Here is a 21,810-nt window from a genome sequence, read left to right as displayed (position 1 = left end):
GCCGCACCGGGGCGGAGCCGCGGAGACGCTCACCGCCGTTTCTGAGCCTGCAGCGACACCGTGTGCTGCTCCGACGACTCACACGCTCCCCACCGCGCCTCCGCGCCTCCGCACCCGTCCTGCTCATCTCCTCTCCCGTCTCCTCCTTCCCTTCCACTCTTTCTTGGCCCTTATTTTCCTCTTGCCTCACCCCCTTATGTCTTTTTCGTTCCTTCCTTGCTTTGGGTTTGCAGAGATTCCTTCCTTACTTCCTCTCTTTCCGTCCTCCTCATTCTTTTTTCATTTCACTTTCCTTTTTTTCTCTTCTCTTTTTCTTCTTCCGTTTCTTCCTTCTCCTTTTCCTTCCTTAGATTATTTTCTCTCCCTCTTCATCTTTCTTCCTTTCTTTTTTCTTTCTTCCTACCATTCTCTCTTCATTTCTCTCTCTTCTTAATTCCTACTTCTTTCCTCTCCTTCTTCTACCTTCCACTCTTGCCTCATCTTCCCTCCTTGTCTTTCTTTTTTCTGTTCCTCCTCTTCCTTCTTCTTTCCCTTCTTGCCCTGACGTGCCCCATTCTTTACTCCCCTTGCCCTTCTCTTTCCCCCCGCTCGCACCTCCCCAGTCGCCTCCGGCCCCGCGGCGGACACCATCAAAGACGGAGCCATCGGCGCTAATTACGGGGCATCAGCGCCGGAGCGCGGGACTCTAACCAAGGGGGAGGCTGTTAGGGACCAGCTCCGCTCAGCGTCCAGACGTAACGTCGGGGCGTGCTGGTTATCTCGTCGATCCTCTTCCTTCTTTTCCTTCGGTTCCTTCATTTCCTTCGGTTCCTTCATTTCCTTCCTCTTCTCCCCATTCTTTCCTTCTATCATTCCTACTCCTCCTCCCTTCCTATGCCTTCTTCCTGGCTTCCTTCTCACTTGCATAGATTCCTTCCTTGCCTTTTTCATTTCCTTCTGTGATTCTGCTGCAACGTTGGAGCAACCTGGTCATCTCCTTTTTTCTCTTCTTTGTCCTCTTCCTTCCATCCTTAGTCTCTTCCTTCCTTTCTTCCTCTCCCTCATCACCTTTCTCTGTATAGTGATAGTGTCCCTGCATGCTAGTAAACCCATTTATATTTTCTTTCTTGCTTTACCTTCTCTCTATTCCTTGCTTTGTTCTTGGTTTCTTTTCTTTCCCTCTATTCTTCCTTCCTTCTCTACTTTCTCCTCTTTCTCCTACTTCATTCTCGAAACGGAGCATGGACATGCCCTCTGGCAAGAGCTCTTTCCCCTTCCTCATCCCTTTTCATCAAGCCTTGACCAGTGTCCCTGAGCACCGAGGATGCTGAGGTCCTCAACTCCATTCAGTGTACAAAGATAATGTTGGTGCATGCTGGTAATCCTCTCTATTGTCTCCTCCTTCCTTTCTCTTCTGTCCTTCTTTCTTCCTTGCTTCATTTTTCCCTGCATACAGTGCTTTTTTTCCCCATCTTCTCATCTCTTTCATTCTTTCATCTCTTTACTTCCTGCTTATTTTCGTGGTTTTTTTCGCTCCTTTCTCTTTTTTGGTCTCCCTGTTTCTCTTCCTTACATATTTTTATTTCTCTTCCCTTCTCCTTTTCCTTCTTCTTTTTTGCCTCAGACCTGCCCTATCCTTGCCTCCCCTCTTCTTTTTCCCCTTTACAAAAATAGTTTCTGCACCTCCACACCACGCTCAACACACAACATCAACATGCCCTCTGGCAAGAGCTCTCATTCCTCTTCCCCTCCACCTTCCAGCCCTCCAGATGAGTAAAAACCTTCCTGCTTTCCTCCAGCCTGTGCAAGACAGACTGCCCCTCCACCTCCCCTCCCCTGCCCTGCCCTGCCCTGCCCTTCCTGAAGAAGACCACACTGTGCGGCCTCCAGGCCTCTCAAGGACCCAGCAAATAACAGAGCAAGGCAATCATGCAGCAGGGAACAGCTCTGCTACATCACAAAAGAATCCACCACCCTCTGAAACACAGCCCCAAGCCCCAGGGACTTAGACATCCATGCAAACAGCCTCCAAAGAGTCCAAACAACAGACGGGGCAGGGGGGGCTGTCTTTCTTTAGAGAAATCAAACCCATCACAGACCACCACAACAATCCACCAAGAAACCTGAAACAGCAGCGGGCAACCACAACTCCTGAGCACTCTTCATGTATCTCAATGAAGTCCTATTCTTCCAGTCTCAGTTTCCACCTGCACGTTGAACGACAAGCTCTTGCTTTCCCATTCTGGCAGGCATGCACTGCCAGAACAACACAGGGCATTAGTTCCCATGGAAGACCTCTCACTCATTACCAGCAGCCATGCATCATAAAGCCAAACAAAAGCCATGAAGCGAACACCACCACATTTTTCACTGAGAATATCCCCTTGCCTCCACAAAACGCACTGTGGTCCCTCCTCCATCCATCCACATTGCAGCAAAGGAACAAGAGCGGACACTGATGCTATGCTGGTCCAAACCTACAGGCATTACAATCCCGGCAACATTCCATTGATCCAACATGGAGATACCACGACTAAACAGGAATGGTTAGGTATGAGCGACTTACCTGTAGCACCACTGGTTGCTTCTTCAGAAAAGAAACATTTTCAGGACAGAAGAATTGCTTTCAAGGGACATTTCCCCTCAACATTACCAGAGACTTCTGGGGTTGCCGGACAGAAAAAACAACAACGATGACATTCTGCCAGACGTTTGAAACCATTGTACAGTTCACTCCTTCAGCTCTGACAGGTTTGATGCTGTGACCACTTCACAGGGGAGGCTGTTCCAGTGAATGACCACCCTCTCAGTGAAGAACCCTTTCCTAACATCCAGTCTAAACTTCCCCTGATGCAGCTTCCTACCATTTCCTTCTGTCCTATCAATGGTCACCAGAGAGAGGAGGAGATCAGCACCTCCCCCTTGGCTGCACCCCTGGAGAACACTGTAGACTGCGATGAGGTCACCCCTCAGCCTTCTCTTCTACAAGCTCAACAAGCCAAGTAACCTCAGACCCTCCTCATAAGTCTTGCCCCTCAAGACCTTTCACCATCTTGCTCACCCTACCATGGACACGCTATCATAGTTCGATCTCCTTCTTATATTGAGGCACACACAACTGCACACAGTACTCGAGGAGGGGTCGCACTAGTGCAGTGCAGAGTGGGACAATCACCTCCCTTGAACAGCTAGCAATGCTCTGTTTGATGCACCCCTGGATACGGTTGGCCCTTCTGGCTGCCAGGACACACTGTTGACTCCTTCTCAACTGGCCATCAACCCAAAACCCCAGATGGCTTTCCACAGGGCTGCTCTCCAGCCTCTCAATCCCCAGTTTCTATTCGGGGATTACCCCAGGATTACCCCGCCACAGGTGCAGAATCCAGCATTTGCTCTTGTTAAATTTCATATGGCTGGTGATTGCCCAGCACTCTATATCCAGATCTCTCTGAAAGGCCTCTCTACCCTCCATGCTGTCCACTGCTCCTCCTAATTTAGTAGCACTGGACAACTTAATGTACATTCAACTCCTACATACAGATCATTTCTAGAAACAAAAAAGAGCCCTGGCCCTAAAATTGAGCCCTGTGGCATCCCACTGGCGACTGGCCGCCAGCCTGATCTAACCCCATTTACTCATGTGCCTCCAGCTGCAGCAGCAAGTCTCAAACATGTTCAGAGTTGGCTGGGAGTTTATCATTCCCCCAGTCACAGCCTTCCAACACAGGGCTCCGCCGGTCCCAGGGCCCATCATTGGTGTTAAAGACAGAGGTGAAGGTGGCATTAAACATCTCTGCTTTGACTACATCCCAATTTGTGAGGTGACCGACCTCATCAAGTAACGGACTGACGTTCTCTCTGATCCTCCTTTTACTGTTAACATATTTTAAAAAGCCCTTTTTGTTCTCCTTCACAGTGCCGGCCAGCTTGAAATCTCATCAAGCTTTGGCCACACAACTTGCAAACAGTTGCAAACAACATCTCTGTAGTCCTCCCATGTCACCTGTCCTTGCTTCCAACGTCCATACTGCATCTCGCTGGTCCGCCTGTGTGGCTTGTCCTTGCCTCCAATGGCCATAAACTTCCTTTTTCCACTTCCATTCTAGAAGAAGATCCCTGCTCAGCCAACCCACCCTTCTCCCCCACTTGCTTGACTCCCAACGCTTTGGAATTGCCTGCTCCTGCGCTCTTAAGAGATGGCTCCTGCAAAGTGACCAGTATCCATGGACTCAAACACTTTCAAAAGCAGATTCCCAGGGGACCTCACTGACCTCCTGATCTCCTTCAGCAGCCCCAAGTCTGCTCTCCCCACATCCAGGGCCAAAGTTTTGCTGGCAGTTCTTCTCCTGTGGCCAACAACTTGAAACGCAACTACTTCACGGTCACCGTGACCAAGACAGCCACCAATCACCACTTTACGCACGACTACTTCTCTGCGTACAAACAACAAAGCCAGGAGGGCACCTTTTCTGGGCAGCTCCCTTAGTACCTACACCAAGAAGTTATCTTCAACATGCTGCAGGAATTTCCTGCACCTGCTTGTGTCTGCTGCATGATATTCCCAGCTGACCGCTGGGATGTTAAAATCACACAAAAGGACACGGGCAGCTGATCTAGGGATAGCCCTTAATTCCTTCTGGAATAATTAATTGGTGTGGTCATCCTGGCTGGGTGGTTGATAGTGGACTCCCACAACAACATCCGCCTTAGTTGCTTTTCCCTTAATCCCTACCCAGCGGCGCTCAACCGTGTCGTCGCCAACTGCAAGCTCCATACAATCCAAGTCCTCCCTTAAACACAGCACCACCACCCCACCTCACCTGACCTGCCTATCCCTCCACAAGAGCCTATAATCATCCATCACAGCACACCCATCACAGGATCATCCCACCAGGTTTCATCAATGATGTCGTAGCTCTGGGACTGGGACAAAGCTTCTAGCTCCTCTTCTTCATTCCTCATGCTCCACGCATTTGTATAGAGATGTTTCAAATGTGTTCCACTGTACTCAGCACATTGTGGAGCACACTGAAGGATCTTGCTAGCACACCATGTCTTCTTATGACATCACCCATCGTCTTCCCAAGGATTTCAAATTCCTGCACGCAACTCTTCCCACTGCTCATGGTCACCCTTCACACCAAGAGATGGCCAGGCCCCGCTCCGGGCCACTGCCACATTCACCTCTAGGACATGACACCGTTACATTTCCAAACTCAAGGCTCAGTCCGACTTTATATTATAGACCCGTCCCATCAATGAGAGCATCACAAAAACACACACACACCGTGTCCAGCAGACTCACTGCAGCTGATCCTTCACGTTTGGCAATGCTTCAGCTATCTCAGGTGGAAATGTTACACGCTGGAGAGCAGTACGCTTTCTAAAAGTGATGTCAGGGCAGCTCCAATGGCAATGGCATTGGTTTCGTGCTGCGAGAGAACAACCCAAATTTCTATGAGCACAGAACTCCAATGGATGATATATACTGCACAGGACAATTTGATATGGGTTTGGGGTTTTTGTTTGTTTTGGTGGGTTTTGTTATTTGGGGGTTTTAAATAACATAAAAAACGTCTGAGGATTTTGCATGTTGTGCCTGCTGGTACCAATACTGAAAGAACATCAAAACAGGCCAGCGTACATCGTGCCACTTCTCTGGCAAGGAATACAAGTCTACTTTTCTGTCTCCTTTATCAAATTTTTCTCTAAATGACCACACCATGCTTGACAGGAAGCTTGACATGAAGCACTGACACGCCCTCTGGCAAGAGCTCTCATTCCTCTTCCCTGGAAGGAACACCCTTCATGCTTTCCTCCAGTCTATGAAAGATGGACAGACAGACGGCCCCTGCCCCTTCCCTTCATGAAGAAGACCACACTCTACGAGTGCCACTCCAAGTGCCCCAGGTACTTGGACATCCATGCAAACAGCCTCAAAGATGCCAAGCAATGCAGAGGAGTCTTTCCTTTGGAAACTCAAACCCATCACAGACGGTATGACAATCCTCCAAGAAGGCTGAAAAGGCACCAAGCAACTACAGCTCCACTGCAGAGAGAGCACACTCTTCATATACCTTGATGAAGCGCTATGTCAAGAGCTATGAAGATGCTGAATGTCAAGCTCTTGCTTTCCTGTTCTGGCAGGCATGCACTGTCAGAATAACACACCAAGAACCTTCTTACCCAAGGGATTTAGCCCCCTTGGAATACCTCCCCACCATTACCACGATCCACATGCCACATAGCAAAACAAAAGCCATGAAGGAAACACCACAACATTTTTTAATGGGAACATCTCCTCGATGACCAACACATCCAAAGAAATGCACTGGGGTCCCTCTTCCATCTGTCCTTGCTGCTGCCTGCTCACGCTGTGCCTGGAGAGCAGGCAGTGCTGCTGTGCTGGTCCAAACCTACAGCCATTACAATCCAGGCAACATTCCGTTGATCCAACATAAAGATGCCACAACTAAACAGGAACAAAAGTACATCTGTCTTGCAAACACATCCACTTTATGTCTGAAGCAACTTACCTGTAGCATCACTGGTTGCTTCTTCAGAAAAGCAGTATTTTCAAGACAGGAGAACTGGTTTTCAAGGATAAAAAGTGCTTCTGGGGAAGCTGGGCAGAAAAAATTACTCAGGTTCTGTAAAAACTGGAGAGTGCATAGTGCCCTTTATGCATCACAGGGGAAGTACAAAGGAGACTTGAAAGCTGAGGACACTTTTTTAACGTCAAATTTGGCTCCAGAGAGTGGAAAAGCCATCCCCCACAACGACGGGAAAGCACCCAACATCTGCCACCTGACAGCTGCCAAAATTCAACAGCCTGCATCTCATCCACTGTTACCAACACATTGACAATGTGAGACAAGGCAAAACCAAAAGGGTGGGAGGTTTTGGTGAGAGGAGAGAAGAAAACCAAAGCGATGCTGTTCCGCTGTACTGAAATGCAAGGTTTGCCAACATCTTGAATACAGAGAGTACTCCTTCCCCTGCCTCACAAGAGTAAGAGCACAGAGGTAACCAAAGAGAGTTTCAGAGAGGGCTGGCAGCATGATCCAAGCGTGGAAAAGCTTCTGTGTGACCAGCAACAGCCCACGTCAAAACCAAGTGATTAAATCATGCGTGGTAGATGTCTTCACAAGCAGAAATACTACAAAGAACAACAGCACCCCGAGATATGCCGAACTTCTGGAGGTCCTGAGAGGATCGCGGGAAAGTAGCCCTGTGCGCTGGGCCTCTTCTCAAGGTTTTCTACTGGCATGCTCTATCCCACGCCATGGGAAATGGCATCTCCACAGCTAAGCAGACACTCTCCACTTCTTCCCCAATGACACAGGCCGTGTTCTACCCAGCATCTCCATTTCCATCAGACAAGACTGTCCCCCGCTCAGACTCACCCTCTCCATGACACATGCCCGCCCCTCCTCGCTGCCACTTGCCGGAATGCTGTCACAAGACCCAGACACTGCTCCAACACAATAGCATGCTCCAGCTCCAAACTCTGTTCTAAGCATGACCCAGGCCTTTGCACATCCTCACCTTCCCACACGATTCGAACAAAGAACATATGGAGGGCTGCAAAGCCACACACTGTCTGGCAGAATCCTCCCAGATGCATGAACTTCACCCTGAATCCTTTTGCCTTTTCAGGAATCTCAAATGGAAACACCACAGAGCTGCACATTAGCGCTTTAAAAGATTCTTTGATTAGAGCTGTGGCAGCTCTGGTCCCAGTCCACAAGCAATTTCTTCTTGGAGAGAACCACACCAAACGCTGAAGCAAAGGGCACGCACAGTATCAGTTGGGTGGGAGAATTTGTACCATAGAACACCTGAGCTGGGCTACTGTGCGGGGCTTGGCATGTACATGCACCTAGCAGAATGAGTTAACACTGACAAGAGGACACAGCATCTCTACTGAGGCCACCTGTGCAAGTGCACAAGCAGGAGAAGTCGGGCGCCCAAAGGTCACACCCTCCTCCTTACCTCCCCTGACAAATCCTGCCTGAGGAGGATCAAGAAACCATCATGGCAACATCAATGGCTGCGGAAACTCCTGCAGATGCCCACCACAACATAAGGACAGCAGGATGAAGCTCTACCCACCCACACCACCTCTCCCAAAACAGCAGTGAAGATGTTCATCAGACAGTATTCCACAGTCTGCATGTCACCCCTTCTTACCAACACATCGCCTACGTCAGGAACACAGCAACACAATGGACGACATATTCATAACCTCAGACAACACTGTGGGCATTTCAATAAAACACACTATCTCAAGATCCGGGCGGCCTCCAAATCCAGACGCTTGCAGCCTGCAAAAGGAGCCAGGGCAAGAACACTCCATGCCCATCCTCCCTTCAGGCTGTCCTCTAGGCAGCCTCCATTCCCCACTCCCAGACACGTGTTCTCAAGACAAGCACATCATCTCCCATGCTTGTCTTCTTGGGACATGGCCCACGGTCTCTCCAAGGACTTCCAGTTCCCACAGACAACTCTTCCCACTGATCAAGGTCACCCTTCACATCAGGTAAGGGCCAGGCGACTGCCACATTCACCTCTGCGACAGGCCCGTTTCCTTTCCTACGTCAAGGCTCAATCTGACTTTTCTTACCTTTCCCAGCAACGAGAGCACCACAAAAAACACACAGAGGTATCACATACACAGTGTCCCCCAGACTCGCTGCACCTGAGCCTTCACATCTGACAAAGCTTCAGCTGTCTCAGATGGAAATGTGGCACGCCTGGGAGCAAGACTCTTTCTGAAGGTGATGCCACGACAGCTCTAAACAGCAATGGAATTGATTGCATACTCTGAGGGAAAAACCAAAATGTTGATGAGCACAGCACTGCAAGGGATGATACCAAGTGTGTCGGAGAAGTTGACTGGGTTTTGTTAGGGAGGGGCAGTTCCTTGGTTTTGAGTTTTGGGGGTTTGATTGTTTGTTTTCAATAAAAAGAAGATTTCCATGACTTTTGAAATGATGTGGCTGTTGACACAAACATTGAAAGGGCATCAAAACAGGCCAGCATATTTCACGCTACTTCTCTGGTCAGGAACATCAATCCACAACCTGGGAGACAGGGGGAGCATGAAAAGAAAAAGAAATTTCCTGTTTCTAACATGTGCCTTGGCTTGCACTCCTCTGCCCTAGCACTATTCCACCAAGTACAATGTACATGGAAAAAGACCATAGGAAAAGTCCACATTGACTTCCCTACTTTCACAATAAACCTGTCAAGCAAGTAAAAATAGGGAGATTATGCCAGGGTGTAAAGTCTTGGTTATCAGCTTGAATCACTTCTCTTGCAGAGAAGAATCAAAGAGGAGGAGGACAGAGTTCTCATCAGGAAACCACATCTGATACACACACCAGCCACAGTCAGTAAAAATAGTAAGCAATAAAAAAAATTAAAAAAAAAAAAAAAAGTTCTCAAGGCCAGGTCAGATGGGGCTTTGAGCAACCTGCTCTAGTGATGGCCCACGGCAGGGGAGGTGGAACTGGATTAGCTCCACTCAGCTTCCAGACATAACATCGGTGCGTTCTGGTAATCTCCTGTATGATTTAGTCCTTTCTTTCTCTTCTTTCTCATCTTCCTTTATTTCTTCCTTGCATCATTTCTTCCTTGCTTGCTTATTTCTTTCTCTTTCCTTCTTTCTTTTTCTCCCTACCCTCCTTTCTTTGTAAAGTGATAGCGTCGGTGCATGCTAGGAAACTCATTTATCATGTCTTCCTTTCTTTATCTTCTTTCTCTCTATTGTTTGCTTCATACTTCATTTTGCTTTCTCTCTGTTGTTCCCTCCCTCCTCCTCTTCTCTATCCCCTTACTTCTCCTTTCTTATCCCTGTCCTCTTCTCCACTTTACCAGCATGTTTTCCATATGACTACACAGCACCTGCCATGGAGCACGGCCTCAGCTCTTTCCTCTTCCTCACCGCTTCTCATCAATCCTGACACAGCATCCCAGACTACCAAGGATGCCGAGGTCCTCAACTCCAGCAACCATGAAGATATGTCGGTGCATGCTGGTAATCTCCTTTATCATCTCTTCCTTCCTTCTTTTTCCTTCCTCATTTCTTTCTCCTTTGCTTCTGCTTTCCTTGCACAGATTCCTTCATTTCCTGCTTCCTTTCTTGTTCTTTCCTTCTTCCTTTCCCTTTGGCACTCCCTTTCTCTTCAGTACTCTCTTCCTTTCTCTTCCTTTTCTCCTTTCATTTTCCTCTTTTTTTTCCCTTCCTCTTCCTTATTCTTTCCAGGTCTGTGCTGCCCTATCCTTGCCTCTCATTCTCATCTCTTTCCATCCTTGTCCCTTCTCTTCTTTTTCCCCTTTACCAAAATATTTTCCACATGACTACACAACACTTGCCTGAAGTACAGACATGCCCTTTGGCAAGAGTTCTCATTTGCCTTCCATGCCTCCGGATGGGGAACAAACTTCTAGCTTTTCTCCAGCGTATGCAAGACAGACAGACTGCACCTGCACCTCCTCTTTCCCTTCCCTTCCAGAAGAAGATGACACTCTTCAGTATTCCGTCCACTCGAGGACCCGGCAAATAAGAGAGCAAGGCAATTATATGGCAAACAACCCTTCTGCTACATCAGAAAAGAACCCATCACCCTCAGAAACCCAGCCAAGCCCCAAGTACTTCGACATCTGTGTAAGCAGGCTCCAATGACTCTAAACAACACAAGGGACTCTTTCCTCTGGGAAGTCTAATGCATCAGAGACCAGTAGAACAATCCTCCACAAAGGCTAAAACGGCATCGGGGAACCACAGCTCCTGAGCACTCTTCATGTATATTGATGAAGAGCTGATCTTCTGACCTCATTTTCCACCTGCACAATCAATGTCAAGCTCTTGCTTTCTTTTCAGGCATGCATGCACTGCCAGAATAACACACCAAGAACCTCAGTACCCATGAGCAGTATTCCCCACAGAATACATCTCACTCATCACCATGAGCCAAACAAAATCCACAAAGGAAACACCACAACATGTTCATTGACAACATTCCCTCAACACCCAAGACATCCACTGTGTGAAATGCATTGGGGTCCCTCCTCCATCCGTGCTTGCTGCCACCAGCTCACAGCAAGCTGTGCCTGGAAGCAGCAGGAAAGGAACAAGAGCAGGCAGTGGTGCTTTGCTGGTCCAAACCTACAGGCATTACAATCCAGGCAACATTTGGTCGATCCAACATGAAGACACCATGCCAGAGAAGGAACAAAAGTACATCTGTTTCTCAAACACATCTTCTTCAGGTGTCATTGACTTACCTGTAGCATCACGGGTTGCTTCTTCAGAATAAGAAACATTTTCAGGACAGGAGAATTGGCTTAAGGCACATTTTCACTTAACACTATCAGATATTTCTGGGGAACCTGAACAGAAAAAAAATTACTTATGTTCTACAAGACCCTCAAAATCACTGGACAGTGCACAGCGCTCCCTTACGCACTTCTATCACAGGGGAAGCAGAAGGAAGACCTGAAAGCTAAGGACATCCTTTCAGCATCAACCTTAGCTCAGGAGAGTGGAAATGCCATCTCCCACACTGAGGGCAAACAGCCCAAAGCTCTGCAACCAGAGACATGCAAAAATTGTACTGTCTGCCTCTCATCCACTGTTACCAACACATTCTCAATGTGCAGGAAGAAAAACCAAAAGGGTGGGAATTTTTGCTGAGAGAAGAAAACAAAACCAAACCATTCCACTCTATTGAAATGCAAGATTTGCCAACTTCTTGGAGACCACTCCTTCCCCTCCCTAAGAAGGGAGATGAGCAGAGAGATGACTGAGGAGAGCTTTCAAGAAGGCAGATAAAAGTGACCCAAATTTCAAAAACCTTCTGGCTGACCAACACCGTGCCACATTCAAGGAGCAAATTATTAAAAGAGCCTATGGCAGATGTCGTCACATCACACAGGAATGCCACAGAGGACAAAAGGGTGTGAGGGTGTGCAGAACTTCTGGAGGTCCTGAGAGGATCCCGCAGACCAAGCAGCTCTGTGTCAGGCCTCTTCTCAAGGTCTTCTACTGGCATCCTCTGTGACACACCATGGCAAATGAGATCTCCAGCTAAGCGGACATTCTCCAGTCCTTCCCCAATGACACAGACAGTGTTCTACCCAGCATCTCCATTTCCCTCTGGCAAGATTCTTCCCCCCTCAAAGTCATCCTCTCAGTGACACTCGCCTGGGCACTACTGCATGCTACTAGGAGCACCACTGCCACAATACCCAGACATTGCTCCACCACAATAACATGCTCCAGCTCTAAAAAACACTCTGGGCATGACCCAGGCCTTTCCACATCCTCACCTTCTCTTGTGATCAGCACAAAGAACATACAAGGGCATGCAAAGCCACTCACGGTCTGGCAGGCTCTTCCCAGGTGAATGAACCTCACCATGAAAGCTCTGTGTCTTCTCAGCAGTTTCAGACAGAAACACCACAGAGCTGCACTGTAGAGTTCTTAAAGATTCTGTGGTTAGAGCTGTGACAGCTCTGATCCCAAGCCGCACCTATTTTAGTCTTCAGGAGAACCAAAGCGCCAGCGCATGCACAATATCAACTGAGTGGCAGAATTTCTACCACAGAAAACCAGAGCTGGGCTGCTGTGCCGGGACTGTCATGTACATCCACATATCAGAATGAGCCACGTGTAATGATACAACATCTCTACTGAGGTCAACAGTGCAAGTTCACAAGTAGGGGAAGTCAGGAGCACAAAGATAATACCCACCTCCCTATGTGCCCTTAAAAGTCCTGCCTGATGAGGAGCAAGGATCCATCATTGCAAGATCAAGAGCTGTGGAAAGCTGCTATAGATGCCCAGCACTACACAAGGCCAGCATATTGAAGCGCTACCCTCCCACAACACCTTTCCCAAAGCAAGAGAGAAAATGGTCATCAGACATATCCTGCAGTTAGCATGTCACTCCCTCTTTACCAACTCGTCACCTACGTCAGACAAGCAGCAGCATAAGGGACTGTCTCAGGTGCAGGATATTCAAAATCTCAGAAGACACTGTGGGCCATTGAAATACCACACACTATCTCAGGATCCAGAAGGCCTCCAAATCCAGACCCTTGGAAGTCTGGAAATAGATCCTGTAAAACAACACTCCATGGTCATTCTGTCTCATGCTTTCCTCTAGCCATTCTCCATTCCCCACTCTGATGTGCTTGTGTTAAGACAAGCACATCATCTCCCATGCTTGTCTTCTTATGACACAGTCCATGGTCTTGCCAAGGATTTCCAGCTCCCGCAGACAATTCTTCTCACTGCTCACAATACCCCTTCACACCAAGAGATGCCCAGTCCCTACACAGTGCCCCTGCCACAGTCACCTCTGCGACATGCCACTGTTTCATTGCCCAGACCAAGGCTCAATCTGACTTTTACAGACCCTTCCCTTCAATGAGAGCACCACAAAAACCCCCACAGAGGTATCACATTACCGCAAAACAAGAGCGGGGAGGTGGGGGGGGGGCGGGGTGGAGGGCTCCGGCAAGGACGCGAAGGCAGCTGCAAAGGCGCCATTCAGATCCTTAAGCACCCGCCAAGCACCCACCGCCCGCACGCCCACGGGCGGCGAGCCCGGCTCCCACCAGCGCCTGCCCAGGGCGCGGACGACAAGGGGGCGTCGGGCCAAGGGGCGTCGGGAGAGGAAGAAGGGGCGAGGAAGGGGCGAGGAAGGGAGGGCCACTGACCGTGTCCAGCAGAGCGGGCGGCTCCGGCTGCGTCTCCTTCGCCGCGGGGCCGGGCGGCGGCGGCGGGAAGTTGGGGCTGAAAACCATCAGGTCGCTCTTGCCCGCGCCGTCCGCCACGCACAGGCTCCGGCTCTGGCGCTGCGAGTACGACCAGCTCCCCACTTCGCTGGCGCACACCAGCGTCGCCGGCCCGGGCCCCGACAGCACGGCCGCCCGCGGCGCCCACCGCGACGCCCCGTACAGCACCACCGCCAGCAGGAACAGGCTCGACACCGCGCAGATGGCCACCACCAGCCACACGTTCGTCGCCGCCGCCGCCGCCGCCGCCGCCGCGCCGCCCTCCGCCGGCCGCAGCCCCGCCCCCGCCCCCGGCGACGACGACGACGACGACGAGCCCGCGGCCGCCAGCGCCGCCTCGGCGCCCTCCACCAGCGACACGCTCAGCGTGGCCGTGGCCGAGCGCGCCGGCTCCCCGTGGTCCCGCACCACGATCACCAGCCGCTGCCGCGGGCCGTCCGCCTCCTCCAGCGCCCGCGCCGTGCTCACCTCGCCGCTGTACAGCCCCACGCGGAACGGGCCCTTCCCCCGCGGCTCCCACAGCTCGTAGCGCAGCCACGCGTTGTAGCCCGAGTCCGCGTCCACCGCGCGGATCTTCGCCACCACCTGCCCCGCCGGCGCCCCCCACGCCGCCCACGCCCACAGCGCCCCCGAGACCGGCCCCGACGCCGCCTCGCCCGCGGCCCCGACGCCCGCACCCCCGCCCGCAAGCGGCAGCAGCGCCGGCGCGTTGTCGTTCTCGTCCACCACGAACAGCTGCACCGTGGCGTTGCCGCACAGCGGCGGCTCCCCCGCGTCCACCGCCCGCACCTCGAACTGCAGCACCTGCAGCTCCTCGTAGTCCAACGGCTGCAGCGCCCACAGCCGACCGCTCTCCGCGTCCACCGACACGTAGCTCGACGCCGGGCGACGCGCCACGCCCGACGACGCGCCCCCGACGACGCCCTCCGCCACCGAGTAGCTCACCCGACCGTTGCCCGCCTCGTCCGGGTCCCGCGCCCACAGCCGCGCCAGCTCCGCGCCCGCCGCGTTGTTCTCCCGCGCCAGCACCGTGTACACGGCCTGCGCGAACGACGGCGCGTTGTCGTTCACGTCCGACACCGGCACGCGCACCCCGCGGCTGGCGCGCAGCGGCGGCGACCCGCCGTCCTCCGCCCGCACCTCCACCTCGTACTCCGACACCCGCTCCCGGTCCAGCGCCTCCCGCAGCACCAGCGAGTACGAGCCCGCGAACGTCGCCACCAGCCCGAACGGCGACGCCGGCCACACCGCGCAGCGCACCCGCCCGTTCGCCCCCGAGTCCCGGTCCGACACGCTCAGCAGCGCCACCACCGTCCCCGCCGCCGCGTCCTCCGGCACCGGCACCGACAGCGACGTCACCCACACCTCCGGCGCGTTGTCGTTCACGTCCAGCACCTCCAGCTCCACCTTGCAGTGACCCGACAAAGGCGGCGTCCCCTTATCTCTTGCTTCAACACGAAAATGAAATATACTGACTTCTTCGAAGTCCAGGGAACCCGTGAGACGGATCTCTCCCGTCTTCGGGTTGACTGTAATCACATCCCTTCCACTCAGCGGAATGAAGTTGGTCGCCGAGTAAGTCAACTCACTGTTAATTCCCTCGTCCGGATCCGTGGCGTTCACCCGCGCCACCAGCGTCCCCTCCGCAGCGCTCTCCGGCAGCTGCACTTTATACACCGACTGGTTGAACTGGGGCGCGTTGTCGTTCACGTCCAGCACCGAGATCACCAGCTCCACCGTGCCCGTCAGCGGCGGACGGCCCCCGTCACTCGCCGTCACCACCAAACGGTGCACAGGCATCGTCTCGCGGTCCAGAGCTTTCGTTAAAACAAGATCGGGTACAATATTTCGTTCATTTGGCGTTTCCAAATCCAGAGAGAAGTGCTCGCTGGGGCTGAGTGTATAGGAGAGCTGCGCGTTGGCTCCGACATCGGCATCCGACGCGCCCTCCAGCGGGAACCGAGACCCCGGCAGCGTGGTGAATTCCGCGATGCTGAGGTTTTTGCGTGCGGCGGGGAAGAGCGGGGCGTTGTCGTTGATGTCGGTGACCTCCAGCTCCACGTGGAAGACGCGCAGCGGCCGCTCCACCAGCACCTCCAGGCGCAGGGCGCACGGCGCGCTCTTCCCGCACAGCTCCTCCCGGTCCAGCCGCGAGCTCACCACCAGCGCCCCGCTCGCCCCGCTCACCTCCACGCTCGCCCGACGGCCCTGCGCCACCAGCCGCAGCCGCCGCGCCTCCGCCTCGCCCGCCTCCAGGCCCAGGTCCTGCGCCAGCCGGCCCACCACCGTCCCGGCCTTCGCTTCCTCCGGCACCGAGTACCGCACCTGACCGCCGCCCAGCGCCCAGGCCGCCTGCAGCACCAGCACCCGCAACACGGGCCCCCAACACACGACCATCGCCCCCGCCGACACCCGCACGGGCCCCGCACGGCTCACCGCCGCCGCACGCACGCACGCACCCGCTCAACTGCCCGCCCCGAGCCGCGCCGCCCCCCCGCGCTCACAGCCGGGCTCTCCGCCGCACCGGGGCGGAGCCGCGGAGACGCTCACCGCCGTTTCTGAGCCTGCAGCGACACCGTGTGCTGCTCCGACGACTCACACGCTCCCCACCGCGCCTCCGCGCCTCCGCACCCGTCCTGCTCATCTCCTCTCCCGTCTCCTCCTTCCCTTCCACTCTTTCTTGGCCTTCTTTATTTTCCTCTTGCCTCACCCCCTTATGTCTTTTTCGTTCCTTCCTTGCTTTGGGTTTGCAGAGATTCCTTCCTTACTTCCTTTCTTCCCGTCCTCCTCATTCTTTCTTCATTTCACTTTCCTTTTTTCTCTTCTCTTCTTCTTCCGTTTCTTCCTTCTCCTTTTCCTTCCTTAGATTCTTTTCTCTCCCTCTTCATCTTTCTTCCTTTCTTTTTTCTTTCTTCCTACCATTCTCTCTTCATTTCTCTCTCTTCTTAATTCCTACTTCTTTCCTCTCCGTCTTCTACCTTCCACTCTTGCCTTATCTTCCCTCCTTGTCTTTCTTTTTTCTGTTCCTCCTCTTCCTTCTCCTTTCCCTTCTTGCCCTGACGTGCCCCATTCTTTACTCCCCTTGCCCTTCTCTTTCCCCCCGCTCGCACCTCCCCAGTCGCCTCCGGCCCCGCGGCGGACACCCTCAAAGACGGAGCCATCGGCGCTAATTACGGGGCATCAGCGCCGGAGCGCGGGACTCCAACCAAGGGGGAGGCTGTTAGGGACCAGCTCCGCTCAGCGTCCAGAGGTAACGTCGGTCCGTGTCCTCTGTCGTCTCTTCTTTCTTCCTTTCTTTCTTTTCACTTCCATAAATTCTTTCTTCTTCTTTCCCTTCTCCCATTTTTTCCTTTCTGCCATACTCTTTTTCTTTCTCTATCTGTTCTTTTCTCTTTTCCTTTCTTTTCCTGCTGCTTTCTCTTCTCTTCTCTTCTCTTCTCTTCTCTTCTCTTCTCTTCTCTTCTCTTCTCTTCTCTTCTCTTCTCTTCTCTTCTCTTCTCTTCTCTTCTCTTCTCTTCTCTTCTCCCTTCCCTTCCCTTCCCTTCCCCTAATCGCCTTATATTTGCATCCTAACCACTTTCATTTATAGAAACACGGCCGAGCCGTGTTGCCTCTTCTTTTCTTGTTCTTCTTAACCAAAACGTTTTTGAAATATCTACTGCACACTTGTAATGAAGCACACTCGTCTTCCCTCAAGCAAGAGCTCTCACTCCTCTTCCTCACCATTCTTCCACAAGCCTTACTCAGTGTCCCCGTGTACCGAGGATGCCGAGGTCCTCCACTCCTGTCACTGTGTCAAGATACTGTCAGTGCATACTGGTGATATCCTCCGTCGTCTCTTCCTTCCCTTCTCTCCTGTCTTTCTTTTGTTCTTCCTTCCTTGCTTCCTTCTTAGTGGCATAGATTCCATCCTTTCCTTCTTTCTTTTGCTCCATATTTCTCTTTCCTTCTTCCTTTCTCTTCTTTTCTCTCTTCCTTCCTCTCCCCCCCTTTTCCTTTTCCTTTTCCATCTACTCCTTTTTTCTTTCATGCCCTGCCCTATCTTTGCCTCCCCTCCTCTTCTGTTTCCATCCTCGTCTCTTCTTTTTTTCCTTTACCAAAATGTTTTTTAATTGTCTACACCACACTCATCATGAAACATGGAAATACCCTCAGGCAAGAGCTATCCTTCCTCTTCCTCACTGCATTTCATCAATCCTTACACAGTGTCCCTTGGCATCCTTGGTCCTCAACTCCATTCAGCATGTAGGGATAACCTCGGTGAATCTTCTTTCTTTCTTGTTTGCTTCCCTCTTGCTTGCATGGATTCCTTCCCTTCTTTCTGCCTTTTCCTCTTCCTTCCTCTCTCCTTTGTTTCTTTGTTGTTGTTATTCTGTTTTGCCCCACCTTATTCCCCCCTCCCATTCTCTTTGACTCACATCCTTGTATCTTCCATTCATTTTCCTGTTACCAAAATATTTTTAAAAGGTCACCACCACACTCGCCATGGAGTACAGACATGCCCTTTGGCAAGAGCTCTCATTCCTCTTCCCTTCTACCTTCCATCCCTCTAGACAGAGAACAACCTTCCTGCTTTCCTCCCACCCATCCACAGGCAACTTCTCATCCCTTCAGGAAGGAGGCCTCCTTCAGTCTTCAGCCTCCGTTCCACTCAAGGACCCAGCAAATAACAGAGCAAGGTGATCATATGGCAAAGAACAGCTCTGCTGCATTGGTACAAAATCCACCACCCTCGGAAACAAAAGCCCAAGACCCAGGTACTTGGGCATCTGTGCAAACAGGCTCCAGTGACTCCAAACAACACAAGGGAGTCTTTCCCGTGGGAGCTTAAACCCAAAACAGAGCAGCACAACAATCCATGAAGGCTGAAGAAGCACGAGGCAACCACAGCTCCCAAGCACTCTTCATATATCTTAATTCTTCTGGCCTCATTTTCCACCCGCACAATGAATGTCAGGCTCTTGCTTTCCCTTTCAGGCAGGCATGCTCTGCCACAACAACACACCAAGAACCTCGGCACCCATGACCGTTAATCCCCATGGAATACCTCTCCTCATCAGCAGGATCCACCCATCACGCAGCTAAACAAAAGCCGTGAAGCTAACACCATGACATTTCAACTGAGAACATCCCCTTGCCTCCCAACACATTCACTCCACGAAATGCATTGCAGTCCCTCCACCAGCCGTGCTTCTTGCTGCCTGATCACACTGGGCCTGGAAGCAGCAGGAAAGGAACAAGAGCAGGCAATGGTGCTTTGCTTGTCCAAAGCTACAGTCACTACAAGCCAGGCAACCTTCAAACCATCCAACATGAAGACACCACAACTAAACAGGAGTAACAGTGCATCTGTTTCTCAAAATACATCTTCTTTAGGTATGAGTCACTTCCCTGGAGCATCACTCGTTGCTTAATCAAAGTAATAAAAAACCCCATCGAGACAGAAGAACTGGATCAAAGGATGATTTCACTCAGTGTGAAAAGATAGAGATTGCTGGGGGAGCTGGACACAAAAGAAAAAAAAATACTCATGTTCTGCCAAAGCCTTGAAAACGCTGGAGAGTGCACCCTGCTCCCTTACACACGTCTATCACAAGGGAAGCAAGAGGGAGACATGAAAGCTAAGGGCATTCTCTCAACATCAAGCTCAGCTCAGGAGAGTGGAAAATGTGCCCCCCCCACACACTGATGGCAAACCACCTGAATCTCTGCTGCCTGACAGCTGCCAAAATTCAGCGGTCTGCATCACATCCAATATTACCAACACACTGCCAGCTTAACAGAAGAAAAAACAAAGGGGTGTGAGTTTTTGCAAAGAGAAGAGAAGAGAAGAGAAGAAAATCAGTGATTCCCATCCCACCATACTGAAACACCAGGTTTGACAACATCTCCAATATGGAGAGCACTTCTTCCCCTCCCCAGCAAGGCAGATGATAACCAAGGAGGGAAGGGTGGCAGCATGATCCAAATTTGGAAAACTTTCTGTTAGACCAACAACATTCCAGATCCAAACAAAAGTGATTACAAGCAAGTATGACAGATGTCATCACATCTGGCAGGAATACCACAGAGACAGGGATGCAAAGATATGCAGAACTTCTGGAGGTCCTGACAGGATCCCAGGCCAGTAGCACTGCATGTTGGGACTCTTCTCAAGGTTTTCTGCTGGCATGCTCTATTTTATGCAATGGGAAATGAGATCTCCAGCGAAGCAGACACTCTCCGTTTCCTCCCCAATGACACAGACTGTGTTCTACCCAGCATCTCCATTTCCCTCAGGCAAGATTCTCCCCCGCTCAAGGCCACCCACCCCGTGATGCATGCCCAGGCCCTACTCAGTGCCACTCAGCATCATCACCGCCACAATACCCAGACATTGCTCCACCACAAGACCATGCCCCAGTGTCCTGCTTTCAGCTGAGAGGGTTAATTTTCTTCAGAGTAGCTAGCGTGGGGATATGTTTTGGATTTGTGCTGGAAACAGCGTTGATAATATAGAGATGTTTTTGTTCTAGGGACCTATGTTTGAGCAGTGCTTACACAGAGCCAAGGCCTTTTCTGCTTCTCGCACCACCCTGCCAGCGGGATGGCTTGGGGTGCACAAGAAGTTGGGAGGAGACACAGACAGGACGGGTGACCCAAACTGACCAAAGGGATATTCCATACCGTATGACGACATGCTCAGTTTATAAGGAGCTTGGGGGGAGTGGCAGCGTTCAGAGTGATGGCATTTGTCTTCCCAAGTAACCGTTACGCGTGACAGAGCCCTGCTTTCCTGGAGATGGCTGAACACCTGCCTGCCCATGGGAAGTGGTGAATTAATTCCTTGCTTTGCTTTGCTGGTGTGTGCAGCTTTTGCTTTACCTATTCAACTGTCTTTATCTCAACCCACAAGTTTTCTCACTTTAACTTTTCCAATTCTCTCCCCCATCCCGATGGGGGGGAGCGAGCGAGTGGCTGTGTGGTGCTCAGCTGCTGGCTGGGGTAAAACCACAACACCCAGCTCTAAAAGCCTCTCTGAGTGTGACCCAGGCCTTTCCACATCCTCACCTTCCCTCATGAAAAACTCAAACAAAAAAAGGAAGCCTACCGAAGGTGGAAGCAGGAGCAGGTAGCCTGGGAAGAATACAGAGAAACTGTCCGAGCAGCCAGGGAGCAGGTTAGGAAAGCCAAAGCCCGGACAGAAATTAGTCTGGCCAGGGATGTCAAGGACAACAAGAAAAGCTTCTCTAGGTATGTTAGGGGGAAAATGCACGTCCTCTCCGGAACGAAACGGGTGACCTGGTTAGCCAGGATATGGAGAAGGCTGAGGTATTCAATGACTTCTTTGCCTCAGTCTTCACTGGCAAATGCTTGAGCCACACTGCCCAGGTCGCAGAAGGCAGGGACTGGGAGAATGCAGAACCGCCCACTGTAGGAGAAGATCAGGTTCAGGAATATTTAGGGAACCTGAAGGTGCACAAGTCCATGGGACCTAATGAGATGCATCTGCGGGTCTTGAGGGAACTGGCGGATGAAATGGCCAGGCCACTCTCCATCATATTTGAGAAGTTCTGGCAGTCTGGCAAAGTTCCCGCTGACTGGGAGAGGGGGAACATAAGCCCCATTTTTAAGAAGGGTAAAAAAGGAAGACCCAGGGAACTACAGGCCGGCCAGTCTCACCTCTGTGCCAGGCAAGATTATGGAGCAGACCCTCCTGGAGACTATGCTCAGGCACATGGAAAATAAGGAGGTGACTGGTGACAGCCAACATGGCTTCACTAAGGGCAAGTCGTGCCTGACAAATTTGGTGGCCTTCTATGATGGGGTTACAGTGTCAGTGGATAAGGGAAGGGCAACTGATGTCATCTACCCGGACCTGTGCAGGGCATTTGACACTGTCCCGCATGACATCCTTGTCTCTAAATTAGAGAGACATGGATTCGATGGATGGACCACTCGGTGGATAAGGAATTGGCTGGACGGTCGCACTCAAAGAGTTGTGGTCAACGGCTCAATGTCCAAGTGGAGAACAGTGACAAG

General features: G+C 51.6%; 2 protein-coding genes across 2 annotated transcripts in view; both read right to left on the bottom strand.

Annotated features, from left to right (window-relative positions):
* The window catches only part of LOC104635494 (protocadherin alpha-C2-like), a 172,756-nt gene that overhangs the window by 107,071 nt on the left and 43,875 nt on the right, over nt 1–21,810 (bottom strand). The gene's annotated exons all lie outside the window — the stretch shown is intronic.
* Nucleotides 13,549–16,225, bottom strand: LOC142603893 (protocadherin alpha-8-like). The gene has a single exon (XM_075766863.1). It carries the CDS (start codon nt 16,183–16,185, stop codon nt 13,549–13,551), a length of 2,637 nt encoding a protein of 878 aa, XP_075622978.1. The 5' UTR covers nt 16,186–16,225.

This window comes from Balearica regulorum, chromosome 14 (assembly GCF_011004875.1).
Source record: "Balearica regulorum gibbericeps isolate bBalReg1 chromosome 14, bBalReg1.pri, whole genome shotgun sequence".
NCBI classification, from domain to species: Eukaryota; Metazoa; Chordata; class Aves; order Gruiformes; family Gruidae; genus Balearica; species Balearica regulorum.
Note: the sequence above shows the minus strand (reverse complement) of the source record. Positions and strands in the feature narration are given on the sequence as shown.